The sequence below is a fragment of the Rhododendron vialii genome, chromosome 10a (assembly GCF_030253575.1).
Source record: "Rhododendron vialii isolate Sample 1 chromosome 10a, ASM3025357v1".
Classification (NCBI taxonomy): domain Eukaryota; kingdom Viridiplantae; phylum Streptophyta; class Magnoliopsida; order Ericales; family Ericaceae; genus Rhododendron; species Rhododendron vialii.
In genome coordinates, this window is record NC_080566.1 from 12,884,819 (window position 1) to 12,899,874 (window position 15,056).

A 15,056-nucleotide genomic window follows, 5' to 3' on the forward strand; every position below is an offset into this window, starting at 1 on the left:
ATTTTGCTCGAACAATTATTTATGCCGTCATACAAAATTTTATTCCTTAATCATTCGTGTGTGCACGCATACCGGCGAGTAATTTTCCTTGTGTGTATACTTTGGTCGTACTAGAGTATTTTTCTTAATCTAACACTAATACCCAACCTCACATTCTTCTTGTACATGGTATTTTGTCTGCCATTCACCTCATCCATTTACTCTAACCAAACCATCTCAAACCAACTAAACCAAACATCACCTCCTCTGTTTTCCATCACCCATCAGATTACTTTTCCATGCTTAGCCATTTTTAGCCGTAGCTTTTCCCTAGCCACTAAGAATCCAACACCACTTCCTAATGCTTTCCTTTAACCTCTAAACAAAATCCATAAACCTACCACCTATTACCCAAGAGATCTTTACCTAAGTTAATGACACTTTTAAATCAACTCCCTCCCCCATTTCATATTCACGGTAGAGCGAGAGAGAGGAAGAGAGTCCACTATTTTCTCTTTTTTTTCCCTGCAACGTGGACCAGCTGATATCCCTCCGAAACAACCCAAACACCACTCCATTTCAGCTCTAAAATCAGCCCCGTTCCAACTCCAAAGCTGCCGTGCTCACCATCACCCGCCACCGAAATCTTTTTGAATCCCGTTTTTCCGGACGAGAGGTAGTTAAAACTTACCTCCCTAAGTATATATTTGTTGCTAGTATAATGTTGAGATGCTTGACGAGTAACCTGTGATTAATCGGAAATGTCGGAGTGGAGAACGATGTGTTAAACTTTTAGCTCGTGTTCTAGAAATTTTGATTTAGAGGACCAGTTATGATTATGAAAGTCTTGATTAATCTTAATTAGAAACTTTTTAATTTAGCATACATATGGTTATGCATGCTCTAAACCTACATTTCGTAATGTTAGCTTATTGGGATAACAAGAAACAATGCCACTTAATCTCATGCTTAGTGACTTTCAAAATCCATGCTCAGACTTAGAATATATTAACTTGACAGGAATGATTAAAGGAAGTGTATATATAATTCGTTCAGTGTTGGTCATTATCGAAATTGATATGCATTTGTTAAATGCTTAACATTTCTATTAGTATATTAGTTAACAAAAGTCCTTGTGGATGAGCTACTAGATGAACAAAATAGAAAAGAAAAAGAAAGGTCTAATTATGTTTTCGTGTTTGTCAGTATTATTGTTGATGACATCCATTATTGTTAAAGTTACTTTGTCTTGATAAATGTTATTGTCTTGCGAGAACTTAGAATGGACTTAGTTTCACAGGGTGGTATACGATTAGAGGATCACATAGATGTTGATAAGTAAAAGATAAATCGAAAGGTGATAGAGTTATGATTTTAGGATGGCCACTAACAGGGGCCCAATCTTGTGTTAATGGGTGCTAACAAGGGCCCAGGTTGTTTAAGAAATGTAACCCTAGGTAGGGCACAGTTGTGATTGGCTGCGAGAACAGGTTTGGTTCCTTCCTTGCGTGGTTGCGTCGACTGTAGATCCAAGTAAATAATTTGGTAGCTATCAGCGGGACACAGCAAGGAGCAGTCCGAATCATACTGTGTTGCCTTACGCTGGAGGTTAAGGGTAGGACGGATCTGAAGGTGAGATCCTAGATTTCACATAAGTTAAGGAGTAGTAACTGAAATCAAGCGCTATTAATTATTTGCATTGCTTTCCTTATCTTGTTATGTGTAAGTTATGGGTTTTGGGTAGGTTTTGGCTACTGAGCGTCATCGCTCATGGTATTATGTTGCCCTGGTAACTCAAACACTAGGTACTGAAGACGGAACGGAAGTGCCGCTTGAGCAGACCGACTTCAATCCTACTACGGACGGAGGCGAGTAACCTTGGTTGCCGTACGCTTAGATGCTCTGACAGAAAATTAGTCTTTAATTTTGAAAGCTTAAACGGTTAGATTTGGAAAGTGTGATAACTTGACTCGTTCGAAAACTTTAAACTTAATTCGATATGGTTGTAGTATTATGACGTATGCTTTCGGAACGTCTGATGCAATAAATTAGATTAATCTTTTGAGAAATTGATCATTTAATATTTACTTAACCTTTTCAAAATTCAGGACGTTACATTTGGGTTGTGAAGTGATATCTTTAAGAGATCTATCTACACAAAATAGGGATTTATCAATTTGTAATGTTGCACCAATACCCAAATTGGATGGGTTTTGGTGTTTTGATAAACCCTATACCTCATTAACTACAAAAAAATAAAACACAATGTGTACAACAATTTTTTAATTTTCCACACGAGTTTAAAAATAGATTAATATGAGACTAATGGACTATATGATTCATGGAACTTGTGTCGTGTGTCGTCTTTTTTTTTTTTTCTTCTTTTTTTTCCCTTCAAAATAGTAATGGCTTCATTGATAGAAAACGTAGGTACACAAGATAACAACCTAAAAGTACCATCTGCATGTCCTTAATCAAAGGATTAGGAAGCCACAAAGGAGGGTACCCTCCCCGAAACAGGTAGCCAGACTACTACCATCTCTCCTAGCTAAAGAATGGGTCACGCCATTGGCACTCCTACACAAAAGAAAGAAAGAAAAAGAATACACTAATTAAAAACTCAATCACACGTATTAGCGAGGCCGGCAAGCCAATCGATTTAATTTGTCATTGGACCGCCACTGCCAGTGCCTTCCTTCGTTAGAGAACCATCACCACCACCATTGTCAGATTTTGAATCAACACCTCAGTGATGAAGGGAAAGTCGAGAGAAAGGACGAGGGAAAAATACAAACAAAAAATACTCTCAAATTTAAGATCAAGAGAGAAAACCCTCATTAAGAATGAGGAGTTGGTTATTAAAAGCAAGAAAATCCATCACTACGGAGGAAAGGAAAAAATCCATCAAAGGCAAAGCCCTCTCTTTCCGCAGCCGCATAATGGTGGTAAAAACCCTATGAGAATTAACATAGGTGTGTGATTTTTTAAAGAAAGATACTCTGAGTTGGAGAGAGAAACACACGCAAATATTTTTTATTTAACTCGATTCTTTGCAGGGTGCTTTTATTTATTAAAACAAATCATTCCCGTCAACAATAAGTTTTATTCCGGTCATCTTTTTCCATTTCCCTTGGAAATTATTTTTAAAGTACGTATTTTCCGTTAAGGTTCTTATTTTTTAAGTACTTATTTTTCTCTTTACAAGATATATCATTATCTCACAATATACACACCCTTAATTCAAAAAATAAGTATTTATTTTAATTAGTGCAAGCCCCTAAAAAGAGAGAGAGAGAGAGAGAGAGAGAGAGAGAGAGAGAGAGAGAGAGAGAGAGAGAATACTGGCCTTTTCATCATTATATCATATTGGACAATTCACGTCAAATTTGCCCATGTATGGTGCCATCCTTGAATTTATAAAAGTGTGCGTGGTCTCATCGGATAAGTTTAGTTTGTTTTTTCTGTTTGGGGAGTCAACTATGCATATTTTTTTACTATTGTATCTTTGATACTTTGTCCAAACGGGAGGTTGTAGGGGAATTTATTAATTGTTCTAGCACTGTTTTCAACTAATTCGGTTTTGAAATATATATATATTAATAATACAAACAATTGGAGTGAATATTTGACAACCATTATTACCTTGGTCTTCTCACATTACCTCATCTAAATTTGAAATTTCGGTCCATATTTTTAGACTTTTTTAACTTCTCTCGTCAAGATGAACGATTAATCCAATTTTATTGACAAAAAGCTAAAGGAAAAAAAATCACAAAACATCAATAATTACCTAACACAGTTTAGAACACCCTTCGACTGAGGTCATTTTACATGAAATCCTTAAAAATATATTTTAAATAAATTGAGCGGCTCCGATCATTTGTGTGAGACCCTGAAATGGGTCCCACACACACCGAAGTGTGCATTTTGTGTACACCAAATGGTATGTGCACATAGTTTTTTTGTTGTACAAAAGTGAATTTAAGAGCTTTGTAGGCTTTTGAACAAGCCCTAGCACAAGCCTCCACAGTTAGGTGACAAGCATCCAATAATGCATATTATCGGTGCTTAAGTCCTCTAGTATGTTGTATTTGTACATATATGTTGTCATTTTTATGCAGTATTGCACGTAAGGTTTGTTTGAAATTGTTTCAGGTAAAACGTGTTAATAAGGCGTGTTTGAGCGCCAAGGAATACACCGGGTGCAACCTTGTGTCCAAGTGCCCGATGGCATGTGCCTCATCGTCACCAAGACTTAAAAAGGCACGACAAGAACTCTCGATGGATGCTCAGAGAGTCAAGTGTCAAATGAGCATTTCAAAGCTAAGGAAGTGAACTGAATACATCAAGGATAGCCCTTGAGGGCATATGAGAGACCAAGGCCACATGACACTCCTCCGTCAAGTCCTATTGATCAAGGAATGAAGCATCAAAAGGCCGTCAGGACACCACAAGGCCTTTAGAACCAAGCTGTGCCAGTTCTGCAAATTGCAGACAGTGGTTCCAGTACCTCAAAAACAAGGTATTGGTACCTTTGTCCTCCAGTGCTTCATAGTTGGATTGGTACTGGTACCTCAAAACATAGGTACTGGTACCTCTGCTCTGCTCTGCGACTAGCACTTTTTGCTGAATTGTTCAACCTTCCACTTATGGAAAGTTTTTACTTAAGGCTAGTTTTCGGGATATTTTGGTCCATTGTATGGTTGATTTTATAAGCCATATAAATAGGCTTGTATGTCATTTATGGAAGGATGGCCATTAGTTAGTTTTTAGGCCTAAGTTTTCTAGTTTTTGCTCTAGGTTTCTCCATAGCTTTGTTTCAAGCTTCTATTGTCATTTCCTTCAAGAAAGCTTCAAGGTACTGGTTGTTTGTTAACTCTTCATGTATTAATGTTGTAGCTACTTGTTGGATCTTCATATAAATCAAGTTTGTTTTTTGTTTTTATCGGTTAAACAACATGTCTCATTTTTATGCTATGCTTAGTTCTTTACATATGTGTGAGTAGTCTTTTGGCTAAGTCTTGGGCTAATCTATCCCAATGACTAAGGGTGTTATTTGGTTCTCGAACCCTCGGGCTTAAAGCATGGTTTTCGGAATAAGAGCTATTCTTGCATTTTTGGTCTAAACTAGGGGTGTTAACTCCTTGGCATGCCGTTTAGTCAAGCGGTCCTGGCACGCGGTATGCCTAGAGCTCGTGGCCTCCTACGTGTTCGATTCATTAGTAAAACTAGTTGCTTTAATTCTGATAAATCACATCTTTTGATAAACGTAGTCTTTAAAGCTAAATTTTTCGAGTGTGAGCACTTGGTCGTGACTCTCACTTGAGTTATAATCGAGAATTGAAATCGGCCTTTGTCAAGGGATGGATGATTCCTAGACTTGCCTCTTTTAAGTTAATTAAACTCTTTTGTCTTTTGCATTAGTATTTCCTTTTTCAAAGCAAAACCAATGTTGGCCGTCTTAAAACACTGAAATCCACCATATTAAACCTAGAATCTGAATAAGCTATTTTCGATTATTTGTGGATACGATCCCGGACTTTCCGGTTATTATGCTATCGACGACCTAACCCCTACACTTGGGGTATTCAACCTTATTTGAAGGCAAGGTTATTGGGCATTAGGCCCACCTTAGGCCTTAACCAACCCAGGCTCAAGTTTTAGAGGTATTGGGCTTAGGCCAGAGGGATTGGGAAAATAGATGGAAAAATGACGGTCAATGATGTGTTTTGATAATTAATACCCGTCAAGAACATTTTTAGCATTAACAAATGTTCTTAGCTTATCTTTGACGGATATTAATTATCAAAACACGTTTTGGGCCGTCATTTTCCCAAAATAGATTGTCTCTTTTGGTTTGAAATTTGTAGAAGCCAAATAAATGGGCATGGGTCTAAAAGAGTGTTTGAGATTCAAATATTTTTGAAATTGCAAATTGAGGATTATAGATTAGGGAAAATGACGGCTCATGATGTGTTTTGATAATTAATACCCTCCAAAGACATTTTTCAGCACTAACAAATGTTCTTAACATGTCCTTAACGGGTATTAATTATCAAAATACGTTATTGGCCGTCATTTTCCCTATAGATTATAGATTAAGATTGTAGATTTCTTTTATTATTTAGAGCATCGCCATCACTAAGCATTTTGCCTTGAAAAAGTGCAATTTTATACTTTGCCTGGCTACCAAACAAATGCAACACCTAACAGTTTAGGCTTCTCACTCAATAAAATCACAAAAATTTCATATACACATTCATATAGTTGTCGCCTGAAAATTCGTCGTCGTCACTGTCGCCTGAACTCCATCACCCACCGATGCCATCGAAGTCGATTGAAACTCTGTCAAAGTTAGGGTTTACAAACAGATCTAAAATCCCCAAAATTCTTGAATAGATCCTACGAAGATGAGATGAAACGGAGAGAGTAGAGGAAGAGCTATTCACCCATTGGCACTGACAATGCCAACGATGAAGATGACGCCGACAAGGTGAGTTGTTCTCCGTCTTGATTGTAGAGAGAGAGAGAGAGCTACAGTGACTTGCCACTATAACAGGGGAGGAACTGGCAAGGAGCTACAGTGACGTGCCACTATAATTGGGAACGAACTGGCAAGGAGGATGCCGTGGTTGAGAGAGAGAGAGAGAGAGAGAGAGAGAGAGAGTTGCCACTATAACAGGGGAGGAACTGGCAAGGAGGATGCCATGGCTGCTGGATGTGGATTTGAAGGGTTTTGCTTGCCACTTTGTCGGAAACGGGGATTTGCGAAGGCAATGGGAGATGATCTTAGTATTTAGATAAGAGCATCTGCAATGAATAATCAAAACCAATAATCAAAATGTGCCACGTCAGCATTTGATTATCCATTTAGTTCATAATCAAACTTAACAACCTCTACCTCTACATTGGTTATTTTTGCATCCCTATCCAAAAAAATCTCCATAATACAAAATGCACATTTGTCCAATCACAAACGAATTTCAATTACACACCCGACCACACCAAATTATTCGTCTCGATGAGACGATTCTAATGTGGGGTGTTTTGAGTTATTGAGTTTTGAGTTTGGTTATTGAGTTTTGGTTATTGATAAAAGTTGTTAAGTTTGGTTATGGAATGGGTGAATTTGATTATTTACTAAAAGACATATAACTTTGCTTATTACAATGTGGGGTATTTTTTGAATATTGTTGTTAAGTTTGATTATCCAAACTCATTTGCTTATTACATTGTGGATGCTCTTAATCAGTTCCAAATGGGCTAGGTTCGATAGGTCATCTTACCAAAAAAATTATTAAATGCTTCTGGAGTGGTGGTGCTCCATGGCTTTTTCACCACGTGGCAATACTTCGATAGCACTAAATAATCAATTCGTTAAGTTAGTAAACAAAACATGAGAGATAAGAATAGGGCCCATAAGAATATGATTGGTACTTGATAGTTGATAGAAAAGGAAGAATGCCATGGATACATCTCTTTCATATTTATAGTATTTTTTGATAAGATAATTTCACTCTATCTAAAGTACCAATCGAGTACTAGTCAAAATCTATGGAGTAATATGGGAGATAGTACTTTGTTATTTTTATTTTTTTTACTTCGGTATATTCGTACTTTGTTATTCCATCTCTTCACTTTCTATGTTTCACTATTTTCCATCTATCCGTGGTCCAAGCAAAACAATTTGATTCTCTTTATTTCGCACCATTTCTCATCAAAACACTTGCGCCAAACAGTCTGTAATAACAGCTTTTGGATAAGTTTGATTTAGGCGATCTTTAATTCAAACTTATCTAACACCTTCGAAAGTATTTATTAGCATTAATAAAGCGAATCCAAAAAAATTAATAGCTTCCAATAGAAATAGGATTCTCTTTCAGTTTCTAGAGGGTCATGTTATGCCCTTTGTGAGGTTTTTTCGGATCTACTTCAATAATCGAAACCGTTAATTTTGTTAGTATATAAATTAAAAATGTCGATCGCACAAAAAAACCGCTTTTTATCGATATAGACTCTCAAGGATCCTCTCTTAAGCTTTTTGTTATTGGTAGTGTTGTTTATTAAATAATTACTTTACCAAAGAAAAAATTGCTTTTATCGGATATATATTTAGAATGAATTTATGTTAAACAATATATTCCAAAGAACCTTCATTTTTTTCCCATAAATATGTTTCAAAGTACACCAATTCTCGATACATACAAATTTTCGCATAGATGATGATGTTGATGAGCTTTAAATATAGGATGATTTTGAAATGAGCTATGAAATGACTCAGAAAATAGACCGATAATGCAAAATAATACCTTTCAGAAGTTAGCTTATTCTCATAAAAACAATTTAGATAAAACTTTTGTTTGTAACGTCATCTTAGCTAAATCCCTCCTCGTGATTAAAAAGAAATATTAAAACTTAGAGTTCAAAATTTTATCACACGAACACTTTGCTCTCCCCTTCTTTTTTTTTTTCACAAATAATTGTGGTAGTCAAAAATTTCTCCACACATACACTTTTATCTCATTATTTTAACATAACGCCTCATATATACACCCAGACAAAATAAGGTAGTTGCTTTTGCATTTTTTGAAAATTATACTTAAATATATTTTCTTTAACGCTTAAAATATACAAAACAATTACTCCGTATTAAAGTGTGGTCATGAAAAAGATGAGTTGCGAAAATTATTGCCCCAAACAATTGTCAACCGCCTCAGTTCCCCCTAGACAGAGAACTACCACTAGTACTAGTCTTCGAGAAGAGATACTCTTGAAGAGAGAGAGAGAGAGAGAGAGAGAGAGAGAGGGAGGGATCTTTGGCCTGAAGGCATTGGCAGAGTCGTCTCCATCTCAAATAAGTACACAACCAACTACTAATTAACAGCCCAACCCCTTCACGACTCTCTCTCCCATTATCTTCTATCCTCCACTATTGTTTTAACCCTAAAGAGGTGGGTTTTTGGGTCATCTGATGTTGCTTCATTGCCAGACATTGACATAGGACATTTCTGGAAGGCAGCTTGTTCAGAACATATCCATTTGGAACATCAATTTAGAACCTATGTCAGAGAATGTCATGTTTCGGATGGTATCATCAGGTAAGCTTCATTGACTTTGGGAGACTATATTGATGCGGGTTTTTTTATCAGTTAATTTAGGATGTGGGTATTTTTGATCAGTTAATTTCGGACGTGGGATTCTAATTTAGTGAAGGTTTAGGCGAAGGGATTCTTGGGTTGTTCTTGGTTTTGACCCATCTGATTGGGATTAGGTGGATCTGCTTCTGATTTTTTTAGTGTAATGCTGTAAATCTTGATGTTTTATTTTGCAGTACTGTTTTGAGTCGGTTGCTTGTATAAATTCTCTGGGGTTTAGCTTTTTAATGGAGTTATAACTGCCAATTAGGGTTTGATTTTTATAGAGCATGAATCATGATTTGTATCAAAGTGAAGTCGGGCTTATGAAATGGGTGGACATGTGCTTTCACGTGGATCATCAGTTTCTGATTGTCTGTTGTGCTCCCCTCGGAATAATCTTATTTCAGCAAATTATCAGACAGGAGAATGAATTCCATTCGAATGAGTAGTGAGTGTTTGATAATTGCATTAAGGGTCTGGATTGGAATATGTGTGTTTGTGTAGTAATCAAGAAAAGGTGCACATTAGCTTCATGAGCATCGTGATCACATCAAGCAATTTTGTTGCAGTTTCTTGGTACTGAATTTGGTCTGCAGTATCTCTTACATGGATATAAATTTTGTTTATAGTATCTCTTACATGGACATTATGTGTGCTTGTGCACTGTTTATGTTTGCAAAGTGTTTTTTTTTTTTTTACCATGATACAGTTAGTACGTTTATAACTTTACTGTTGGATCCATAGGTTGTATTTTCTTAATTGCAGCATTATCATGAAGAAGATAAAAACGAGAACAAAATGAGGATGAGGAACAAATACCGGAAACCAACCACTTTACGTTGCAATGCAGGAACCAGATGCTCATTTCCTGTTGTGGTTTGGAGTCTTGTGGGCTGCCTTCTTATGCTCCATTTGTACTCCCTTGTTCATCACAAAGATGGGGATGGTGGAGATATGCAATTCCGAAAGGCCCACCACCAACCTCTATTCCGTGAACTCGCAGAGGTGGAGGAGGAGAATTTTCAAATTCCTCCACCAAAGGGAAAACGATCCCCACGCGCTGCTAAACGGAGGCCTAAGCGGCCAACTACTTTGATTGAGGAATTCCTTGATGAATCTTCCCAGCTTAGGCCCGTATTCTTTCCTGATATGAAAACTGCTATAGACCCGATGAAGGAAGGAGAGAATGAAAGCTTGTACTACTATCCTGCGAGAATTTGGCTGGATACGGATGGAAACCCTATTCAAGCTCATGGAGGTGGTATCATGTATGATGATAAATCAAGGAAGTACTATTGGTATGGAGAATATAAAGATGGGCCAACTTACCACATTCACAAAAAGGCAGCTGCACGGGTAAGTACTTACAAATTACAATTAAGAATACATGCCTAATTTCTTCATATATGTGATCCATGACAAAAGATAACTTTTCGATATGTAGTTTACATAACTATACTGCTTATGTTCTGAGGACGAGATATGCTATTTGTTTATGTATAAAAATGTTAGAAATAAAGGAAAGATTCTGTGCATCAGATTTCTATGCCCTATATATCCCTTTTGTCACTAGAGTTAGTATCTCACAATGGTTTCTATTTCTCATCTCTTGTGTGATTTATATAGATTTTGTAGTTTAAGGTTAAACATCTGTACCGTGTATGTTATTCTAATGATAAAGCTGGTATTTCGACTTGATGTTTCTTTGTTTTGGGCTTAAAAATGTAAGAAAGAGTTTATTGCACATTCATTATGTAACTTAGTGCAGTATTTTGAAGGAACATATCTGTTGGGACATTCGTGTGAGGTTGCATATATGTTGTTTTGGTTTCCTGGCAACTGTTATTAATAGTATCACAATATGCGCTGTTCTTGAATATCACCCACTTCTTGATGCAACATGTTTTAGAGCTGTCTGGGGGCTGTGGAGGGTACATCAGGAATCTTTCATAGGCTTGGGTTAATTTTTACCTTTTACGGTTTATAGGTTGAAATAACAATGGAAGTTAAAACCACAAGGATTATAGTTTGCTTCCGGGGCAATAAAGACTAGGACTGTTGGATATTAAAAGATGATGGTATATAAGAGGGCTAGTTCCTCACCTTCCCAAGTTGATTGTGTCTTTTAAAGATGGCCTATTTAAGCAGGTTTTATGTGTTAGACTTAGATGAACCCTTGAGAAGATAATGCAATGTGGGACGGGGTGGGTACGTATCACCATGGGTACTTGATAAAGTTAACATAGCAAACATCTGGTAATTGATGTTTTCATAGCTTTCAGCTCTAATTAGGGCCATATGGTACTTTGATATTCGACTATGTTCTTTGTTAGTTTACTTTATGCATGTAGATGATGTAAGTCTCCCTTCCCTCAACCTAGACTATCTTTCTATCCCTCATATCCTTTGTATAGCTTTTACATTTTAACAGTACATAAGTCATGCGGGACAAAAGGCCGCGCGTATAAAGCTCTCTTTCTGCCTCACCTGGAAGAGGTGACAAGGGAAGGCCAGAAGGGGATGCTGCAATATGAAGCGGTAAGATGCAAGATGCCTGGTAATTGGGTGCCTTAAACAGCAGGCCAGTGTCGAAAAAATTGTAGCAACTCTGTTAAAGAATATGTTTGATGAACAGATGTGGAACACTGTTAGGCTAATGTTTTACAGTTGAACACACATACAAGATGTTCTCTAAGGTCTTAATTCTTCAGAATGCTAGCTTTGTTAGGATTTGTGGTAGGGAAAATGTGCATAAAGCTTTTTTTGTTTTTCAATCAGATATCAAATAAAATTGCTGTTTTGTGGGCGCCATGGCTATCAACTTCTCATATGCTTAGTAGATTGTTCATTGTTGTAAAGATTTGGGGAAATCATGTGTTGCATGAGGAGTTCTCCTGCTTAAGTGACAGTGTGCGGTGTGGCATAGGCTGATAAAGTCATTTATGATGGAAACATGCAATAAATCCTCCTGGTCACTTGTCAGTGTCTGGAGTTTCATTCCTACCTATGATTGGTTATAATTCTTCCACTTTTCTGGTACTTCTTATCAATTCCTCGTCTACAATTTTGTAATCTACCCATTACGTGCATATTCCACTTTGTTTGTTGCAAAACCTTTTAAGTATTACTGAAATACCCTCTTCTCTCTAGGTTGACATTATCGGCGTTGGTTGCTATTCGTCGAAGGATTTGTGGACTTGGAAAAATGAGGGCATTGTGCTGACTGCAGAAGAAACGGATGAGACCCATGATTTACACAAATCCAACGTGCTCGAAAGGCCAAAAGTAATTTACAACCGGAACACTGATAAATACGTGATGTGGATGCATATTGACGATTCCAACTACACCAAAGCCTCAGTAGGCGTTGCTGTAAGTAAGTCCCCCACTGGCCCTTTCAATTATCTCTACAGCAAAAGGCCCCATGGATTCGACAGCCGAGACATGACAATATTTAAAGACGATAATGGCATAGCGTATCTCATCTACTCCTCAGAGGACAATAGCGAACTTCATATTGGCCCACTTAGTCGAGATTACCTTGATGTGACACGTGTCATGAGGAGGGTTCTCGTGGGCCAACACCGCGAAGCCCCTGCTTTGTTTAAGTACGAGGGGACTTACTACATGGTCACTTCAGGCTGCACGAGTTGGGCCCCGAACGAAGCCATGGCCCACGCGGCCGAATCAATTCTTGGCCCATGGGAGACCCTGGGAAACCCTTGCATCGGGGGTAATAAAGTCTTGCGACATACAACATTTTTTTCTCAGAGCACTTTCGTGCTTCCTTTGCCTGGGTTTCCAGGTTCTTTCATATTCATTGCAGATAGGTGGAATCCAGCTGACTTGAGGGACTCTAGATATGTGTGGTTGCCGTTAACGGTGGGGGGAGCTGCAGACCAGCCTCTCGACTACAATTTTGGGTTCCCATTGTGGTCAAGAGTGTCGATTTATTGGCACAAGAGATGGAGGCTTCCTTACAGGTTTGAGTGAGTTGAAACTATGAATAGGGTTTTCTGCATTCAAATTGTATATATACATGAAGCGTAGATGGAAGTTCGTTTGTCCATTCCAAAATCCCTCTGATCTGCGGGTTCAAAAGCGCAAAATGTTGTCTATTGATTCTCGAGCTCTATGGGTTGCTTTATGGATCTCCCTGTGTAGCTCGTGTCGGGATTAGGAAGGGTGGAAGTCTGCCGTTAATTTCTCTCCATTTGAACAAGCTTCTTCATACCCTGGTTTTTAATTTCTTTGGACAAAACCACTTCATTGTTGTGACCAGAATCGACGGAGGTTGTTGTTTGTTTGGTGTTGGGCTTTGGTATAACTAACTAACCTTCTGTATACTGGTTTTGAGGGAAAATGGGGCCTGAAACTGAACGCAACCAAGGTTGATTGCAACCTTCAGGTTGTCTATTGATTTGGGATACACGTGGTTTTTCAAAGCAAGATTTGGTTCTGAGAAAATGAGAGAGCTGCTTCCCCCCCCCCCCCCCGAAACTTCTTCTTTCCAATTTTTATTCTTCTTTTTTTCTTTCCTTTTTTTTTTCTCTATTACCACCTCCCGTTCTTTCCTTCCGACTGTTTTTTTTTTTCCTTTTTTTCTTATATATATGTATATATATATATTAAAAAATATAGTTTAAAAAATAAATGTTTCAATTTTCAATCCGTTTGAACTCGTACAAAAATATTATTTTTCCAAACATTTCATCCTAAATGGTGGTAGTAAATTTTTTAATACACTTATTTTTTAAACTATTTTTTAATATATAAATGGTGTAAAAATATAAGTGTTTCAATTTTCAATCCATGTTACTAATCAAACTATTATTTCTTACATTTAAAAAATTTGTTCTTTCTTTCTTACACAATAGGTTCAAGTCTAATTCTAGATTTTGTAAAGTAATTGAGAGAGAAAAAAAGTGTTTCAATTGATCATGTTTATCCGACTATTTTTTTCTCCTTTTTTTCTTCTTTATAGATTAAAAAATATAGTTACAAAAATAAGTGTTTCAATTTTCAATCCGTTTGAACCGGTGCAAAGTTGTTATTTTTCTGATCATTTCATCTTAAATGGTCGTGATAAATTTTTGGCTCCAAGGCCTTTCAATGGACATCCTAAGAGAGTCTTAGAACTAAATAATAAGTCTTAGGGTGTTTTGTTGAAAGGCTTTAAAAAGATATGAGTAATTAAATAAAGCAATAAATTAAAATAATATGATCAGAATAAAAAAATCTTCACACCCGTTCAAACGCATTAAAAATTGAAGCACTTAATTTTTTAACCATATTTTTTAATATATATAAACGGTCTCAAAAAATTAAGTGCTTAAATTTTCACTCCGTTTGAATCGGTGCAAAGATCTTGTCAATATAATCAGAATAACAAGATCTTTGCACCGATTCAAACGGAGTGAAAATTTGAGCACTTAATTTTTTAAATTTTTTTAGACCGTTTATATATTAAAAAATATGATTAAAAAATTAAGTACTTCAATTTTAAATGCGTTTGAACGGGTGTGAAGATTTTTTTATTTTAATCATATTATTCTAAAGAGACATAATCAAATTTTGTCTCTAGGGCTCTCATAATTACGTTTCTGCTCCATAGAATTGCAAATTGATGGTGAGGATTTTTTTTAACCCAAACGTTGCCGTTTAGGGGCTACTGTGCGCAGCAGAGCCCAGGGCCAATTAAAATGGCGGAGGGAGGTAATTAAAAGGGCTGAGGGAGGGTAAAAGCGGAAAAAGGGGGTGGGACCGGGAGGGGTGTGGTGTCAGGGGTGGGAAAAGCAATTTACGAAAATGAAACGTTATTGTATGATCATGATAATACTTGTTTGTTATTTGTTTACTGTATGATGATAACACTAACGTTATCGTTTATTGTAGTATGATGGTAATACTTGTTTCTAATGTACGAACTCGATTCGAGTT

The 15,056-nt window shown here is 37.0% G+C and overlaps 1 protein-coding gene across 3 annotated transcripts; it reads left to right on the plus strand.

Annotated features, from left to right (window-relative positions):
* The first annotated feature begins 8,664 nt into the window (after window positions 1-8,664).
* LOC131303527 (uncharacterized) lies at window positions 8,665-13,583 on the plus strand. Of its 3 annotated transcripts, none has more exons than XM_058330420.1 (3): window positions 8,665-9,077; window positions 9,882-10,472; window positions 12,267-13,583. In XM_058330420.1, the coding sequence occupies exons 1-3, from the start codon at window positions 9,051-9,053 to the stop codon at window positions 13,107-13,109; spliced, it is 1,461 nt and encodes a 486-aa protein (XP_058186403.1). In that variant the 5' UTR covers window positions 8,665-9,050; the 3' UTR covers window positions 13,110-13,583. The 3 variants fall into 3 exon arrangements, with proteins under 3 accessions (XP_058186403.1, XP_058186405.1, XP_058186404.1); XM_058330422.1 differs by having other exon boundaries at window positions 8,667-9,077; window positions 9,967-10,472; XM_058330421.1 differs by having other exon boundaries at window positions 8,698-9,077; window positions 9,861-10,472.
* The last annotated feature ends 1,473 nt before the right edge of the window (window positions 13,584-15,056 follow it).

Bases quoted from the DNA above. Each gene is read 5' to 3' on its own strand.
- LOC131303527 (XM_058330420.1), top strand. From the start codon at position 9,051: ATGTCATGTTTCGGATGGTATCATCAG. The intron at 9,078-9,881 runs GTAAGCTTCATT...TCTTAATTGCAG, and splicing joins GTTTCGGATGGTATCATCAG to CATTATCATGAAGAAGATAA. The intron at 10,473-12,266 runs GTAAGTACTTAC...TCTTCTCTCTAG, and splicing joins ACAAAAAGGCAGCTGCACGG to GTTGACATTATCGGCGTTGG.